Below are 18,513 nucleotides of genomic sequence, written 5' to 3'. Positions count from 1 at the left end.
CCGGATTTGGATACAAAAAGATTTCCCAAGCTTTAAACATCCCAAGGCGCACTGTGCAAGAGATAATATTGAAATGTAAGGAGTATCAGACCACTGCAAATCTACCAAGACCTGGCCGTCCCTCTAAACTTTCAGCTCATACAAGGAGAAGACTGATCAGAGATGCAGCCAAGAGGCCCATGATCACTCTGGATGAACTGCAGAGATCTACAGCTGAGGTGGGAGACTCTGTCCATAGGACAACAATCAGTCGTATATTGCACAAATCTGGCCTTTATGGAAGAGTGGCAAGAAGAAAGCCATTTCTTAAAGATATCCATAAAAAGTGTCGTTTAAAGTTTGCCACAAGCCACCTGGGAGACACACCAAACATGTGGAAGAAGGTGCTCTGGTCAGATGAAACCAAAATTGAACTTTTTGGCAACAATGCAAAACGTTATGTTTGGCGTAAAAGCAACACAGCTCATCACCCTGAACACAACATCCCCACTGTCAAACATGGTGGTGGCAGCATCATGGTTTGGGCCTGCTTTTCTTCAGCAGGGACAGGGAAGATGGTTAAAATTGATGGGAAGATGGATGGAGCCAAATACAGGACCATTCTGGAAGAAAACCTGATGGAGTCTGCAAAAGACCTGAGACTGGGACGGAGATTTGTCTTCCAACAAGACAATGATCCAAAACATAAAGCAAAATCTACAATGGAATGGTTCAAAAATAAACATATCCAGGTGTTAGAATGGCCAAGTCAAAGTCCAGACCTGAATCCAATCGAGAATCTGTGGAAAGAACTGAAAACTGCTGTTCACAAATGCTCTCCATCCAACCTCACTGAGCTCGAGCTGTTTTGCAAGGAGGAATGGGAAAAAATTTCAGTCTCTCGATGTGCAAAACTGATAGAGACATACCCCAAGTGACTTACAGCTGTAATCGCAGCAAAAGGTGGCGCTACAAAGTATTAACTTAAGGGGGCTGAATAATTTTGCACGCCCAATTTTTCAGTTTTTGATTTGTTAAAAAAGTTTGAAATATCCAATAAATGTCGTTCCACTTCATGATTGTGTCCCACTTGTTGTTGATTCTTCACAAAAAAATACAGTTTTATATCTTTATGTTTGAAGCCTGAAATGTGGCAAAAGGTCGCAAAGTTCAAGGGGGCCGAATACTTTCGCAAGGCACTGTACACAACTAGCAGGAGTATTATCTTTTACATGATATACAATAAATAGTTTGAGATAATAAATATGAACATTAATCTTATTAACAAACACCAACAGCTTTGTTCAACTGATCTCCATTTCCTGAATAGCATCTGACATTATTTTTTGCTCTCAGTGGCTACTAATTCTAATGCAGTACCATGCAAACTGTAGTTCTTCCACTTCACAACCCCCACTACAAGTTTGCTTTTCAGACCGTGTTCCAAGATAATATATGGCAATGTTTTATCTACAAACACTTAGATTTTTCAAACATCTTTACTATCTTGGCATCATTTCCCCCCCCAAAAATCCACAAGACAACCACATGACGTTGTTGAAAACTAAGAGAGAGGGTTAGGATGGGGGTGGGGGAAGTAGTCAATGTTCAGGGCAGAGGCTGAGAATCTTCATGGGAATGATTGTGCTTGGTGGGAATCAGGGGTTCGAGAGTTGGTCAACCAGGAACCAACGTTAAGACACGGGTAGAGGGAAGATCTGATCCGGCTCTGAACTCTGAGTCAGTGTGCGTCATCTCCAAGACATTCAGACTGATTTACTAGGGCCGTACTCTATCTGAATGCAGAGATGCAGGAGAGAGGCAGTGGGGCTGAAATAGCTAAGGGTTCAGGATAGGCTATAAACAAAACGGGAGCATACTCAGAAGAGTCAAGGGTCATTTTCCCCCCCCTCGTTTGTGCAGACAGCCTGGTTAGACAAAGCTACGCCTCAAGGCATGATGAGTCCTCCCAAGATATACATCAAGTCATTAGCTGGTCCCAGTATGCTTCCAACAGAATGACTAAGGCTGCCATCCACGTCATTCTAAATGGGATAGAAGTCTTCAGAGTCAAGTAACCACTGTAGCAATAATAATAACAATAGAAATACTTAATAACACTCAGAAAAGTACACAGAAATGAGCGGGATAGACATGTAAACAATAGGAGACAAGCTTTCTCCTTCAATCTCTCTCTGTCTCTCTCTCTCTGTCTCTCAGAAGCCTGGCACGTGGCAGTAGGCCTCCAGGGAGGCCAGCATGATGTAGAGGAGCCAGAGGGAGAAGAAGAAGAGGGAGGTGAGGAGTTTTGCGGTCCGCGGGCCCCCCAGTTCGCCCCCTGCCACCCCGGCCCGGCGGCGGTACATCAGCACTAGGACGCATACGAACGCCATGATTGTGAACAGGGTGACGGAGAAGGCCAGCGAGCCTGGCTGCACAAGGAACTTCTTGCCCTTGGTCTTCCAGTAGACGGCCGCGATGGTCCACGCCACACCGATGCCCAGGAACACATTCACTGCATTGCTGCCTGTCACATTGCCGATGGAGGCGTCAGCGTACTGGTCTTGGATGGCCGCCACTTTACTGGCAAAGGTGTCTGAGAGAACATGCAGGAAGCAGAAATAGCTGGTTAGAAAACGGTTAGTGATTCTGGCACGGTTTAAAATTGGGACAACGAAGACAGATACAGCCCAGAGAAAGACTGACAGAGAGAGACTACACAGAGATAGACAGGCGCCCACCTGGAACGGAAGTACCCAGGGCCACAAATACTACGGCAGTGACAGAGTCCTTGAGCCCCACTGTGCAGCCAAAATGAGAGGCCAGGTCCCCAGTCACAGCCGTCAGAACACCAATCAGGGAGATGGACACAAAGAAGCAGGCCCAGCCGTTCCAGTACTCTGTGGGCGGGACAAAGGCGAACAGAACCTTCCAGAACACTGTGAGGAAGTGCATGATGTAGTCGAAACAGGACGGCAGGCGCTCCTCCCCACTCTCCTCCTCATCATCATCACCTGGGAGAGAGAAAGAGAGAGGTGTTTACACCGTTTCAAAATCCATGATCCTTTTGTTGCTTCAACTTGTATCTATAAATTCTCAAACAGCAACTTGCATGTCTGTGACTTCATTACTGCTCCTAAAGTAGAGTGCGACTTCTCTGCCCTGAACAACACACCTCTGACTCTCCGTTAATGCAAGAGCATGCAGCTATAATGAGTCAGCCCCAGAGATGGTAGGAGTGAAGGAGAGAGGCACTCACCTGCACTGACAGTGACAGCATTGACAAACTGCTCTCTCCAGCTACTGCTGCCCACCACCAGAGCAAGGTTAGTCTTCTTGATCAGCTTATCCACTGTGTTCTACACACACACACAAACAGACACACACACACACACACGAACAAACACACACACACATGAACAAACACACAAAACACACACACACACACACCAACAAACACACACACACGCGAACAAACACACACACACGAACAAACACACATACACATGAACAAACACACAAACACACACACACACACACACACACCAACAAACACACAAGAACACACGCACAAACAAACAAAAAAGCAAGAAAATAACAACAATCAGATTTCAGCTATCGTAAAATAGAGTTATCAATTCATAGAATGGATAGAGAAGTGTTGTATGGGGTGGATGAGGTCAGGGTTGGTCTAATGTTAATGCTGTGTGCAATGTCATCTTGCCCTGTTTGTTTACTACATTTGTTTGTTTAGTAATCTTTAACAGAGGGCAAGGAGACATCTGTTGGTTTCAGTGTAGATGACCTGACTGGCCTTTCTGTCCACACTGTCTCCCCTTGGGAGGTGGGAGGGGGGGCTCGACGGGAGTAATGAGACAGTGATCTCTAACTGGCAGAAGACATGCTTTTAATAAATAGTATGCTGCTGAGACGGGATGGGACGGGGGGGGGGTGGCAGATGAGGACAGAGGGGGACAGAGTAGAAAGGACGCATACGTATGTGGGGGTTTGTTTTTGTGGGTTACCTTGAACTCGTAGGACTCCTCGATCACCACCTCCAGCTTGGTGTGTTCTCCTAGGCTGGGACAGCCCATCTTGGACACCTCCTCCTCATCAGTTCCTGCTGGCTTGTTGTCATTGGAGTCGCCTGTGAAAGCAAAGGAACAATTCAATATCAACCTATCCTTACCTACTGCTATATAACATGTACCGGTATACAAAAATACTATGTAATTGACTTATCAAATGAATGCTCTGAGAATAAATAGTATAACGATGCATCGATACACAGAGTTCCGTGAGGGGGGTAAAAATGTTTTTCTCGTGGGTATCACGTTGCAGGACAAAGGCACTGAGAACATTAAATTAGTGTGTGTGTGTATATATATCTTTTTGTGTGTTACTGAGGCTTTCATCTGTATAGAAAACGTTAAAAATATAATGTTTGAAAGTAAGAAAGCAACATAACTATATTTGGAATAAAAACATTGACTGGTTAAGGATGTCATGTGTTGTGATTCTATGTGCCACATCCTTATCACTTACAACACGGAACTGCCAAGGTCAAATAAAACCTACAGCACTTCCTCAACTACCATTCTATCCTTTATATACAGCCGTTGTGTTTTTCCAATGACTGATCGTGTGCAACAGACCATTTGCGACTGACAGAGATAACACGGGGCTGCTCCTTTTTTGCTCTGCACTGACCGTGTTTCCGTCCAATCTCCAGCAGCACAGGCTCCCCCAGCTGGATGATGAAGGTCTTGTTCTTCTCATACTCCTCATCATCAATGACCTTCACCTCCAACAGCTTCCTGCAGACGGGGACAGACAGAGAAAAGCATGTTGGGTAAGAACCAGATAGCTCTTTTCGAAGGAGAAAAAGATGGGAACAGAGAAGGGGGAAGGGACAGAGGTGAGGAAGGGACAGAGGCGAGGAAGGGACAGAGGCGAGGAAGGGACAGAGGCGAGGAAGGGACAGAGGCGAGGAAGGGACAGAGGCGAGGAAGGGACAGAGGTGAGGAAGGGACAGAGGTGAGGAAGGGACAGAGGCGAGGAAGGGACAGAGGCGAGGAAGGGACAGAGGTGAGGAAGGGACAGAGGTGAGGAAGGGACAGAGGTGAGGAAGGGACAGAGGTGAGGAAGGGACAGAGGCGAGGAAGGGACAGAGGCGAGGAAGGGACAGAGGTGAGGAAGGGCAGAGAAACAGATAAGGGGAGACGAATAGCAGCGTGGAGCGATGGAGAGAAAACAGCTTGCCATCCTGTTTTTTTTCTCCTTCCTTTGACTGGAGGAGAAAGTGAGAGTGATAGAAAGAGGAGAGCAGGGTGGGCTGCACAGATGTCCAGGATGCTGGTAATTAGGGTTCATTAATAATGAAGAAAGCCACTAAGGCAGACAGGGACAGACACACTGCTGGGAACAAACAATTAAGCAGTTAAGCCATTCACATTATGGCCACGATGCACAAACACACACACACACACACACCACCCCTAATTTTCCTCCAACCTTTACCACTAGCTACCGTTTAAACTCACGTGTTCTCAGCCTTATCACGTAAATGTAATTCACTATCGTCCTTTCTATCTCGCCCTCCAACCCAGACCCGTTGCTTAAGCCCTCACAAGAGTTCACCTTAACTACATTTAATAAGAAATCTTCTGTATTGATTGGCACAGTATTTATCACATGATTCCCCCCCCCACCCCTCACTGCTCTCTCTCTCCCTATCTCTCTGTTTTCTTGATTAGATTCCAGTGACCCAAAAAGCCTGTCGGTGTGGTGACTCATATCAGTGTAAATGTGTCTAATGCAGCCTTGTCGCTCACTGGACTATTCCCATGGGTGGCTGAGCTCTGAGCTCCACTCCCTCTGCATGCCAGCCAAACACTTCAGAGCCAAGCTGATAGTGGTGGACAGCTATCAGAGAGGCCTATCAGCCCATGTTAAGACTGCAGGGCTGGCTCCAGCAGATGGGCCAAGCCACACAGCGTAGAGATAAGAATAGACCTGGATCCATTGTGATCCTTAGGCCCAGCAGAACTCTGGTACACACAAAGGAGAGCAGAGGTCCCGGGTGACCACTCCTCCTGTCGACACAGTCCACACACAGACTGACGGGCCATCCCAGAAGACCGGCAGAGGTGCAGGACAGCCTGATGGAGACGGATGAGCGAGCGAGCAGGAAAACTGCATTTGTGCAGTATTAAGCATATTAAGCACGAGGCCCTGGTCCCAGGCTACGGCCTTCAGGTATTGAATGGCGCTGTTATTCACTGGAGCAAAAACTCTTAACAAGCACGTGCGCAAAGACACACACACACACACACACTGTAAATAGGTAAATAAACAGCTAAATATACATATATATAGGTAATGAACCACTCCACACACATGCAACTTGACTTACTCCCCTGAGTACACTGCAACAGCACGCTCGCAATGAGCAGATAATAAACGTCGAGGTGAATTCTAACGCAGATAGTAGCCTAGGCTAGACTGTGTGAAAAAGTACAGCTACAGATTGAATTCCGTTTTTTTGTGTTTTTTTTTCATCAGAGCCAACTGTTTGTTTTTATAAAACTTAAATTACATTCGTGGTGATTTAGAGTTTGGCCTCTTTCCGGGTACGCCTGCGATAAATCAACCAATTAGAGAACAAACTCTCCCGTTGCATTTGATTGCAGCCATCACGACTGAATTAGTTACAAGATCCTGTTCTGAATAAATAGAATTGCACCACTCAGAATATTAAAAGGCAATTCCACGGAAACAAAATTAGGCTTTGACTTCGTGTTAAAATGTATGCCAAACAAAAACCACTGCCTTAAAAGTTTAACAAAACATACAAATCAAGGCATACTTTTAACAATTTCCACTGAAAAAATGGACAAAAACGAATTTAACTGTGCAGATGCAAACTTTGGTAACGTAATAGCGGTAAAATCTCCCTCAGGTTTTTATGCAATAACGTAAAAACTGGGGTGTCAGCTATGACATGGCGAGTTACATCATGGGTCCCAGATCTGTACTACACAAAAAATGCATAACTATGGATATGAATGTCATTCTCTTCATGTTTCACAAGTTTGGACATCACAGTACAGCACATCAGAGCACAGTAGAAAAGAGTAAAGTAGAGTATACTCTACTCTATTGTACTAACCTCTACCTTTCTGTACTGCACTCTATGGTACAGTATTGTATTGTACTGTGCTATCCAAATGCGAATCAGACGTCTATGACAGGTTCCGATTTGGTCCAGTCCGGCCCTTCAGTGGGCCTTAACAACAAGGCCAGGGTGGACTGAGCAAATTTCAACTACTTCTCAACGTCCATGGACATCCCGTGTTGGTCGGTGCTCAGTGGGTGAGGATGCTGGTTACAGTAAATGGAAAGACAGGGGGATCATGGGTAGGTGTCAGAAAGAGCTGGGAGAGGTAATACTGGAGGGAGAGAGTAGAGAGAGAGAGGGGGAGGGGTTTTCCAGACTCAGACTATTATAACACTTGGTTTGACCTTCAGACAACAGAAAGAGAAAAAAAACAGCTATGAGCTGAACATAACAGTATGTCAGTAGAAGAGAGGACAGTAACAGGAGACATTACAAGCTGAACATACAAGTATGTCAGTGAAAGAGAGGACAGTAGCAGGAGACACTATGAGCTGAACATAACAGTCAGTGGAAGGGAGGACAGTAGCAGGAGACACTATGAGCTGAACATAAAAGTATGTCAGTGGAAGGGAGGAGACACAGTAACAGTCAGTGGAAGGAGACAGCAGGAGACACTATGAGCTGAACATAAAAGTATGTCAGTGAAAGAGAGGACAGTAGCAGGAGACACTATGAGCTGAACATAACAGTCAGTGGAAGGGAGGACAGTAGCAGGAGACACTATGAGCTGAACATAACAGTATGTCAGTGGAAGAGAGGACAGTAGCAGGAGACACTATGAGCTGAACATAACAGTATGTCAGTGGAAGGGAGGACAGTAGCAGGAGACACTATGAGCTGAACATAACAGTATGTCAGTGGAAGAGAGGACAGTAGCAGGAGACACTATGAGCTGAACATAACAGTATGTCAGTGGAAGAGAGGACAGTAGCAGGAGACACTATGAGCTGAACATAACAGTATGTCAGTGGAAGGGAGGACAGTAGCAGGAGACACTATGAGCTGAACATAACAGTATGTCAGTGGAAGGGAGGACAGTAGCAGGAGACACTATGAGCTGAACATAACAGTATGTCAGTGGAAGGGAGGACAGTAGCAGGAGACACTATGAGCTGAACATAACAGTATGTCAGTGGAAGAGAGGACAGTAGCAGGAGACACTATGAGCTGAACATAACAGTATGTCAGTGGAAGGGAGGACAGTAGCAGGAGACACTATGAGCTGAACATAACAGTATGTCAGTGGAAGGGAGGACAGTAGCAGGAGACACTATGAGCTGAACATAACAGTTATGTCAGTGAAAGGGCAGACAGTAGCAGGAGACACTATGAGCTGAACATAACAGTATGTCAGTGAAAGGGCAGACAGTAGCAGGAGACACTATGAGCTGAACATAACAGTATGTCAGTGGAAGGGAGGACAGTAGCAGGAGACACTATGAGCTGAACATAACAGTTATGTCAGTGAAAGGGCAGACAGTAGCAGGAGACACTATGAGCTGAACATAACAGTATGTCAGTGGAAGGGAGGACAGTAGCAGGAGACACTATGAGCTGAACATAACAGTTATGTCAGTGAAAGGGCAGACAGTAGCAGGAGACACTATGAGCTGAACATAACAGTATGTCAGTGAAAGGGCAGACAGTAGCGGGAGACACTATGAGCTGAACATAACAGTATGTCAGTGAAAGGGCAGACAGTAGCAGGAGACACTATGAGCTGAACATAACAGTTATGTCAGTGAAAGAGCAGACAGTGGCAGGAGACACTATGAGCTGAACATAACAGTATGTCAGTGAAAGGGCAGACAGTAGCAGACCCAACTGTGGTTTGTGACTATCATGATTTCGCATTGTAGCCAAGTCAGTTGCAGTAATTCCGTTACAGATTTTTTGGATAATTACCAAATAGGTAACGGAATTATGAGTTTTAATCATGTATTAATTCATAAACAAAATTGATATCAGTAAAATCACTATAACGAATTGGTAAGTCTACCATTACCTCTTACTTCTGTGGACGGTCATTATCCTCCTCCTCATGAGCGAAAGAAATGTGAAAATATTTTTTAATTTTTTATAATTTTGTGGGTTTTTGGTAACGGAATTACAAGGCACACGGTATTTCTTAAAGTTACAGAAGGTAAACAATTTCTCCAAAACAAAATATAAAAGTGTTGATATTAGTTGTCAGGGGACTTTACTTCAACATGATTGTGTTTGATGTATTTTTTTATCCCTTCTAAGACTTTTTCTGCTAGATGTTTTCTAAGACCCCCTTTCAATCTGTTTATCCAGAAATCAAAGCCTTTAATTATTTCTCATTTTTAAGATGGAAAATATAGACCCTTAGCTTTCATCTGACACCCAATTTGATATGCTCCTACGAACTTCACGTTTTCTATAGAAATGCCCTAAAACACCAGAGCAAGGATTGGGTGGGATCACAACATTTGTTGAATAGACATTTCCAAATATTCAATACATTATAGTTGAGTGTGTGAGTGGGGGGCTTAAATTACTTGGGGCCCTCCAGCTTTGCGGGGGTTGCAGATGGCCTCCAGTACGCCAGTCAATAGGAGGGGAATTCACCGAAAATGATTTATAGACCGACCAGTGTGCCTTTCTCTCTGGTGGAAGAACATGGAGAGATAAAATATCAGGCAAACATAAATGTGTTAAGTAAAACCTCCTGCTGTGCCAAAGGTGAGCCTGTACAAGCACCGTCTTATGACGGTGTTTCATGCGCAACTGCGAGTGAAGTGTACGAAACACAAATTCAGGGGGTTGGCATGGCAACAGGTAGCAATAATGTATGTTCTGTTAAAAAGTCACGGCCTTCGGTAAAATAGCTCTAGTCTGAGCGTGGAAGAGGTAGAGGCTCTTCGTGTTTCTGTTGTAAACCATCTCATATGTAGTAGTGGTATTGTAATTATATGAGTGCTTTGAAAGACACCATGCCAAAGACTGATGACAAACAACAAGCATTTTGGGGTGAGACCGATCAAAACCGACCTTGTTTTTTCACCTTCACATTTATGCTGGAGGAATCATTGTCTCATTGTGTCTGTGGATTTGTGTCCCTGAGGGGTTGCTAGTGACGAGCTGCAGTACGGGTTCACCTGCAGCTCTGGGTCATCGTTCTACCACGGCATCTATGTTCCTGACTCAATGTGCTTCTGGGTGGCTGATGAAAAGGAGCTGGCGAGTCCCTGAGGACTGGCGATTAGAGAGAATGAAAGAAACGCTGGCCCTCTTTATGTCTACTGTCTTGTTCCCCCTCTTCTTCTTCACCTCGTTCTTCTGCAATACCCTGCATGTCTATTAACAATTCTTCTTTGTTCACCACTCATCAACTATTGATTCCAGCTGCCTCCTTCTTCCCAGATTAGAGCCTTTTCTCTGGCTCAAGCTGCTTCCTTCTTCCCAGATTAGAGCCTTTTCTCTGGCTCAAGCTGCTTCCCTCTTCCCAGATTAGAGCCTTTTCTCTGGCTCAAGCTGCTTCCCTCTTCCCAGATTAGAGCCTTTTCTCTGGCTCAAGATGCTTCCCTCTTCCCAGATTAGAGCCTTTTCTCTGGCTCAAGCTGCTTCCCTCTTCCCAGATTAGAGCCTTTTCTCTGGCTCAAGCTGTTTCCCTCTTCCCAGATTAGAGCCTTTTCTCTGGCTCAAACTGCTTCCCTCTTCCCAGATTAGCCTTTTCTCTGGCTCAAACTGCTTCCCTCTTCCCAGATTAGAGCCTTTTCTCTGGCTCAAACTGCTTCCCTCTTCCCAGATTAGAGCCTTTTCTCTGGCTCAAGCTGCTTCCCTCTTCCCAGATTAGAGCCTTTTCTCTGGCTCAAGCTGCTTCCCTCTTCCCAGATTAGAGCCTTTTCTCTGGCTCAAGCTGCTTCCCTCTTCCCAGATTAGAGCCTTTTCTCTGGCTCAAGCTGCTTCCCTCTTCCCAGATTAGAGCCTTTTCTCAGGCTCAAGCGGCTTCCTTCTTCCCAGATTAGAGCCTTTTCTCTGGCTCAAGCTGCTTCCTTCTTCCCAGATTAGAGCCTTTTCTCTGGCTCAAGCTGCGTGAACTTGTTGTTGTCGCACAACTACTGGATGGCTTCTCTAAAGAAGCCCAACTGACTTGTGATGTGCCTCCGTGTCTCTGTGAAATATTCTTCTTGGTTATTTTGCTTCTATTGCATTAACGTAGAGTTAGTGACGCCTCACATCTGGGTTTATAAAGGTAGTAATGCGGCTTAAGACAGCGGTGAGGTCATTCTACTGCTTTGTGGGCCTGAGGCTAATGCATTGTAGGTGCAGGGCTGAAAAAACATACCTCTCCCAGGAGGAAGCTGCTCTGGCACTGGGAGAGAGACTCTGGAGAAAGTGTATATTAGGCAATACATTACTTTTTATTTTTTATCTCTGTACTTCTCCATTACTAAAATTAATTTAGTATTCTTGCATAGCCCAGTATGAACGGCGCTTGTTCCCAATAGGCCGGGCAATTTTGTCTGTGTCAGCCATTCTCAATGGCCAATGTAACGTGTGTGCTGGGAGTCGGGAAGCAAGTTCAGGGAGTGCATATTTTAATAAACAAATGAACAAAACAATAAAAATGAACAATGCACAGACAGGAAACTGAAACAGAAACAATGACCCCTGGGGAAGGAACCAAAGGGAGTGAGATACAGTTGAAGTCAGAAGTTTACATACACCTTAACCAAATAGATTTAAACTGAGTTTTTCACAATTCCTGACATTTAATCCTAGTAAAAATTCCCTGTCTTAGATCAGTTAGGATCACCACTTTATTTTAAGAATGTGAAATGTTAGAATAATGGTAGAGAGAATGATTTATTTCAGCTTTTATTTCTTTCATCACATTCCCACTGGGTCAGAAGATTACATACACTCAATTAGTATTTAGTAGCATTGCCTTTAAATTGTTTACCTTGGGTCAAACGTTTCGGGTAGCCTTCCACAAGCTTCCCACAATAAATTGGGTGAATTTTGGTCCATTCCTCCTGACAGAGCTGGTGTAACTGAGACAGGTTTGTAGGCCCCCTCGCTCACACACGCTGTTTCAGTTCTGACCACAAACTGTCTATAGGATTGAGGTCAGGGCTTTGTGATGGCCACTACAATACCTTGACGTTGTTGTCCTTAAGCCATTGCGCCACAACTTTGGAAGTATGCTTGGGGTCATTGTCCATTTGGAAGACCCATTTGCGACCAAGCTTTAACTTCCTGACTGATGTCTTGAGATGTTGCTTCAATATATCCACATAATTGTCCTCCCTCATGTTGCCATCTATTTTGTGAAGTGCACCAGTCCCTCCTGCAGCAAAGCACCCCCACAACATGATGCTGTCACCCCCGTGCTTCAAGGTTGGGACGGTGTTCTTAGGCTTGCAAGCCTCCCCCTTTTTCCTCCAAACATAACGATGGTCATTACGGCCAAACAGTTCCATTTTTGTTTCATCAGACCAGTGGACATTTCTCCAAAAAGTACGATCTTTGTCCCCATGTGCAGTTGCAAACCGTAGTCTGGCTTTTTTATGGCGGTTTTGGAGCAGTGGCTTCTTCCTTGCTGAGCGGCCTTTCAGGTTATGTCGATATAGGACTTGTTTTACTGTGGACATAGACACTTTTGATACCGGTTTCCTCCAGCATCTTCACAAGGTCCTTTGCTGTTGTTCTGGGATTGATTTGCACTTTTTGCACCATAGCACGTTCATCTCTACGAGACAGAATGCGTCTCCGTCCTGAGTGGTATGACGGCTGCATGGTCTCATGGTGTTTATACTTGCGCACTATTGTTTGTACAGATGAACGCGGTACCTTCAGGCATTTGGAAATTGCACCCAAGGATGAACCAGACTTGTGGAGGTCTACAATATTTTTGCTGTTGTGGCTGATTTCTTTTGATTTTCCCATGATGTCAAGCAAAGACGCACTGAGTTTGAAGGTAGGCCTTGAAATACATCCACAGGTACAACTCCAATTGACTCAAATTATGTCAATTAGCCTATCAGAAGTTTCTAAAGGCATGACATCATTTTCTGGAATTTTCCAAGCTGTTTAAAGGCACAGTCAACTTAGTGTATGTAAACTTCTGACCCACTGGAATTGTGATACAGTGAATTATAAGTGAAATAATCTGTCTGTAAACAATTGTTGGAAAAATGACTTGTGTCATGCACAAAGTAGATGTCCTAACTGACTTGTCAAAACTATAGTTTGTTAACAAGACATTTGTGGAGTGGTTGAAAAACAAGTTTTAATGACTCCAACCTAAGTGTATGTAAACTTCCGACTTCAACCGTATATAGGGCAGGTAATCAAGGAGGTGATGGAGTCCAGGAGAATCTGATGACGCAAAAGGTGCGCGTAATGATGGTGATAGGTGTGCGCCATAACGAGCAGTCTGGTGACCTAGAGGCCGGAAAGGTAGCACATGTGACAGTACACCCTCGCCAACCAAAATGACGATTCCGGGGATCAGGAGCAGACCGGTCACCTCTGCTGAGGTGCGGGAAACCTGTCAGTCTGGCTGAGACGCGGGAACATGGTGAACTAGAGCGCCGGAGAGAGAGCATTCGTGACGGTACTGCCTCCCCGGCGCGTTCGGCTCCAGCTGCCGGACGCCAACCAAAGGGATGATCCCGGGGATCCGGGATCTGTTTCGTTAGAGTAAGCTCAGTGAAAGTGATGTTGAGTTAGAGTAAGCTCAGTGAAAGTGATGTTGAGTTAGAGTAAGCTCAGTGAAAGTGATGTTGAGTTAGAGTAAGCTCAGTGAAAGTGATGTTGAGTTAGAGTAAGCTCAGTGAAAGTGATGTTGAGTTAGAGTAAGCTCAGTGAAAGTGATGTTGAGTTAGAGTAAGCTCAGTGAAAGTGATGTTGAGTTAGAGTAAGCTCAGTGAAAGTGATGTTGAGTTAGAGTAAGCTCAGTGAAAGTGATGTTGAGTTAGAGTAAGCTCAGTGAAAGTGATTTTGAGTTAGAGTAAGCTCAGTGAAAGTGATATTGAGTTAAAGTAAGCTCAGCAAGAGGCCTCCCAAGTAGCTCCGGTTCGGACACCCGGACCCGACATCACCTCCAACACAAAAAAATACAAATAAAAAAACACTCCCTGGTGTGTCCCTTTGGTGAGGCGTCATTCTATAACGTGTGCGCTGAAAGTCAGGAAGGATGTTCAGGGAGTGAAACATTGAATAAACAAATTAACAAAACAATAAAAACGCACAGACAGGAAACTAAAACAGATACAATGACGCCTGGGGAAGAAACCAAAGGGAGTGACATACATAGGACAGGTAATCAAGGAGGTGATGGAGCCCAGGTGAGTCTGATGACGAGCAGGTGCACGTAACGATGGTGGTAGGCGTGCGCCATAACGAGCAGCCTGGTGACCTAGAGGCCGGAGAGGGCGCACATGTGACAGCCAAGATGAATGACATCTCTCTACGGTCTCTTCTTTCTCTGGAAACCTCTTTCCTCTATATTCTCTCCCACATTGTCTGTCTGGTTTGTCTGATACGAATGGAGTAAATACAATTGCTTTTCTTCCAATAAATGACTATTTATATACACCTAAACCACTCTAAAATGTTAAAGTCATACATCATAAGCCCTGTTTTATCGATACTTCTTTATTTTTCATAGAGTAAGCCAGAAGGATAAAGCAAGCAAGAAGGAGCTGCTGAGGCGGAGAGAATGCATCTCACGAAAGAGATGAGAAGAGGGCTTTGGGGAACAACTCTGAAGCAGAGCCTCCTCATAATTACTGAGAGAGAGAGAGACAGAGACAGAGAGAGAGAGAGAGACAGAGAGACAGAGACAGAGAGAGAGACAGAGGGAGACAGAGAGACAGAGAGAGACAAAGAGACAGAGAGAGAGAGAGAGAGAGAAGAAAGAGAGATCTGAGGTATGATATAATTTTTCCAAATATTCACAGTTCTCTTCCCTGGCATAGGAATCATACACCTCTGTAGTCCCTAATTGTTTAACTTATACTGTGGGGGTGAGTGGCTGGGGGAGACTGAGCGAGAGACGAGTAGCGAGCGAGGGAGAGAAAGATATAGAAAGGCTAAACAAAAGGTGATAGTGTTAATGGCTAATCCAGCACGCAGGGCGCTATCTCTCCATATATCATCAGCCTGTCTTCTCTCTTCCCACAGTGAAATTCTTCTCTAATCATATACATCTGATGCTAAACTATAAATGCTCTACTCAGTGAATCTGAGGGGGAGATAAAGACAGAAGTATACAGTATATAGAGAGAGAGACAGGTAGAAAGATATGTAATCTGTTGAGTTAAAGTAAGCTCAGTGAAAGGGATGTTTAGATAGAGTAAGCTCAGTGAAAGTGATGTTGAGTTAGAGTAAGCTCAGTGAAAGTGATGTTGAGTTAGAGTAAGCTCAGTGAAAGTGATGTTGAGTTAGAGTAAGCTCAGGGAAAGTGATGTTGAGTTAGAGTAAGCTCAGGGAAAGTGATGTTGAGATAGAGTAAGCTCAGTGAAAGTGATGTTGAGTTAGAGTAAGCTCAGTGAAAGTGATGTTGAGATAGAGTAAGCTCAGTGAAAGTGATGTTGAGTTAGAGTAAGCTCAGTGAAAGTGATGTTGAGATAGAGTAAGCTCAGGGAAAGTGATGTTGAGTTAGAGTAAGCTCAGGGAAAGTGATGTTGAGATAGAGTAAGCTCAGTGAAAGTGATGTTGAGATAGAGTAAGCTCAGTGAAAGTGTTGTTGAGATAGAGTAAGCTCAGGGAAAGTGATGTTGAGTTAGAGTAAGCTCAGTGAAGATTATCTGTGTGATTTCCCCTGTAACATTGCAGCTCAATGCCAAACTGATTTAGTGGCAACAACACACAGACCTCTCTTTGACCACAGTTGAAAGACCTACAGTACATAGTTCTGTAAATGCAGTTGTGTTCATGAGTCCTAACAGCAGACAGCAGATACTGCTGATAGTATTGTGGTAGCAGCATAGCCATGGTACATTAGCAGCAATCACCATGGCACAGTAGCATGGTAACGGTAGCTTTGGCAGCACGAATCTGTGACGAAGATGAAGTCCCTAGTCCCTTTTTACAAGCTCCCATGAACTGCGACAGAGCATCCAACGTTGTGCTTGATTTCCACGCCACATGTTTGTGTACGCAGTTTTAATGGCCACAGGGGGGAACGTAAATAAACCAGAAAGAAATAACTGCAGTGGGGTTTGAAATGTGCTGTAGACAGGGGAAGTTCCGTTTTATGCAGCAAAACATAGTCGCAGTGTGGAACACTGCCACCACCTTACTGCTGCACTGGCAATATTTGCGCGGGTGTGTGTGGTAACAGGGTTTTTGTGTGTAAATGTGTGTTGTTTAAGTGATACCTGGCTGTGTTGTTTCACATTACGTTCACTGGTGTACAAAAGGCATGGAAGCACCCAGTCAGAGCCAGACACACAGTAAATGGGTCTGAATATGTAAATGTGTGTCTGCTGTGCTGTACTCTATTGTAGGTCTCAGTGGGAGCCCATGTGTTTGCATCAGCTGTCCACACTCCCCTGTACTCTCACATTAAGTCTGTTTCTCTCTCGTCCTCCATCTCCCTAACGATATGTGGGCGGCTGTCTATTTGTGTCCACACACAAAGAACACAAGCTTGGCCACACACAGGCAGTGGTTTGGCGAGCGAGAGGGGGGGGGCTTTTACCGAAAAGTCAGTGAGACGTCACACACACCCTCTGTGTAATGACTGAGCAGAGCATGCCAACATTTTCTCCTCAAATAAATGTGCGAGAGAAAAAAGAGAGCAGGACAAAGACAGGAAGAGATACAGTCTACAGACCCACATCAGATTTCTCCACACGGCGCTGAAGGCTGAAGTGATTGAGTGAGGCATGGAGCAGCTGCTACGGTGTGTCATAGAGGACCCTGGAGGGCTGGGGGGGTAGTGGGTGAGGAAGTGTGGAGCGCGGGTCACCCAACACTGCCTGCTAAGTCTAGCCAGGTCCAGTCCTCATTAACCACAGAGACACAGGGGTGCAGGGAGACGGAGACTTGTGAACATGACCAAGTTTTTTGACAGATAATCCATGGTAACTCAGATACTGTATATTTATTGTTATGCATTTGCTTCCTGCTCCACTTTACACAAGAGGCTGTGAAATTGGACACACCCTTTAACATCTCACCATAAGCCCAAAACATTCACAATGTAAATACAATGAAAATAAAACAGATGAATCAATCAAAATGGTCTGACACCTCTCCTGATTTGTGACATCCGATACATCGCCAATGTAATGACACGTTTGGTTTTGGCAGAGGTATCGAGTTGCTCATCACTGCAGCTGCACCTGATGGCGTAGGGATTAGAGGCGATTAGGTTTCAGTGCTTTGGCAAAAGACAGCGTGTGATCTGAGCCGCCGTTTGATCTAGGCTGTGAGAGTGAGCAAACGGATGAAAACAAAATCAAACAGACTGCAAATACTAATCAAAGCTGTCACTATCATGGGGGGGGGGGGTTCCCCAGTCAATCTGTAATTCCCTTCATTAAGAAAAGTAATACAAGTGTCGTTATTGGAGGTGGCAGAATATTACCTGTTTCTTTTCAGATATCCCCTCCCTCTGGTGAGATAATATTGCGGTACTGAATATGTATATTCATGTGTGAGAGTGTATACAGTATCAGTCTTTTGGCTGAATCCAGGGTAGAGGATTTGGTTAACACATCAAAAAGACCAGCTATAATGAGGGAATATGATTATGCGGATTAGGATTTGAATGTATTAAACACTATAGCTGCAGTATCTGTGGTTTTTCCCCATTCTGTGAGTGTCCTAACTCATTTATGTAGCTAGGTAACAGAGTGTAATTGCTATTCCAAATTACTGCCAGACAAGAGGCGTGGGGAGATATGAGGCAGTACAGAATAAGAAATAAGGACAGGGAACAGAGGAACAGAGAGAGAGAGATGAGAAGAGAAGAGAGAAACCTTTGACATCTACTGTGACATCTACTGTGAAAACTCTATGCTTTTCACCTCTCCTAAAGATCTGTATTACTTAAATAGAACAAAACCGGTGTGTTCTTTCAATATCTTCAAAGTGTGCCCATAAGTTCAGAGCTTCTGGTTCACTCTGTTGAATTTCAAACAGTCTCATTTGCATTCAAAGCACTACTAACCCCTGACCCTGCCACTGTGGAGAGAGTGTGTGTGTGTGTGTGTGTGTGTGTGTGTGTGTGTGTGTGTGTGTGTGTGTGCGTGCGTGCGTGCGTGCGTGTGTGTGTGTGTGTATCAGAATGCTCAGGTGGTTATCGATCCAGTAGTTAGTGTAGCCGTAGAGCAGAGTAGTGAGGAATATGGCTGTATTGATCCCCCATG

The 18,513-nt window shown here is 44.7% G+C and overlaps 1 protein-coding gene across 2 annotated transcripts in view; it reads right to left on the bottom strand.

Moving 5' to 3' along the window:
- Positions 1 to 1,113: 1,113 nt before the first annotated feature.
- Positions 1,114 to 18,513, bottom strand: part of LOC112228808 (sodium/calcium exchanger 1-like) — a 47,555-nt gene continuing 30,155 nt past the window's right edge. For both annotated transcript variants that reach the window (XM_042309725.1, XM_042309726.1), the window contains 5 exons: positions 4,690 to 4,796; positions 4,005 to 4,126; positions 3,239 to 3,338; positions 2,721 to 2,993; positions 1,114 to 2,575 (listed from right to left, as the gene is read on the bottom strand). In XM_042309725.1, coding sequence (XP_042165659.1) covers positions 2,196 to 2,575; positions 2,721 to 2,993; positions 3,239 to 3,338; positions 4,005 to 4,126; positions 4,690 to 4,796 — 982 coding nt within the window. In that variant the 3' untranslated portion in view covers positions 1,114 to 2,195. The remainder of the gene's footprint in view (positions 2,576 to 2,720; positions 2,994 to 3,238; positions 3,339 to 4,004; positions 4,127 to 4,689; positions 4,797 to 18,513) is intronic.

Source organism: Oncorhynchus tshawytscha, linkage group LG30 (genome assembly GCF_018296145.1).
Source record: "Oncorhynchus tshawytscha isolate Ot180627B linkage group LG30, Otsh_v2.0, whole genome shotgun sequence".
NCBI classification, from domain to species: Eukaryota; Metazoa; Chordata; class Actinopteri; order Salmoniformes; family Salmonidae; genus Oncorhynchus; species Oncorhynchus tshawytscha.
The sequence above is the reverse complement of the archived record's forward strand: the minus strand, read 5'-3'. Positions and strand labels throughout refer to the sequence as shown.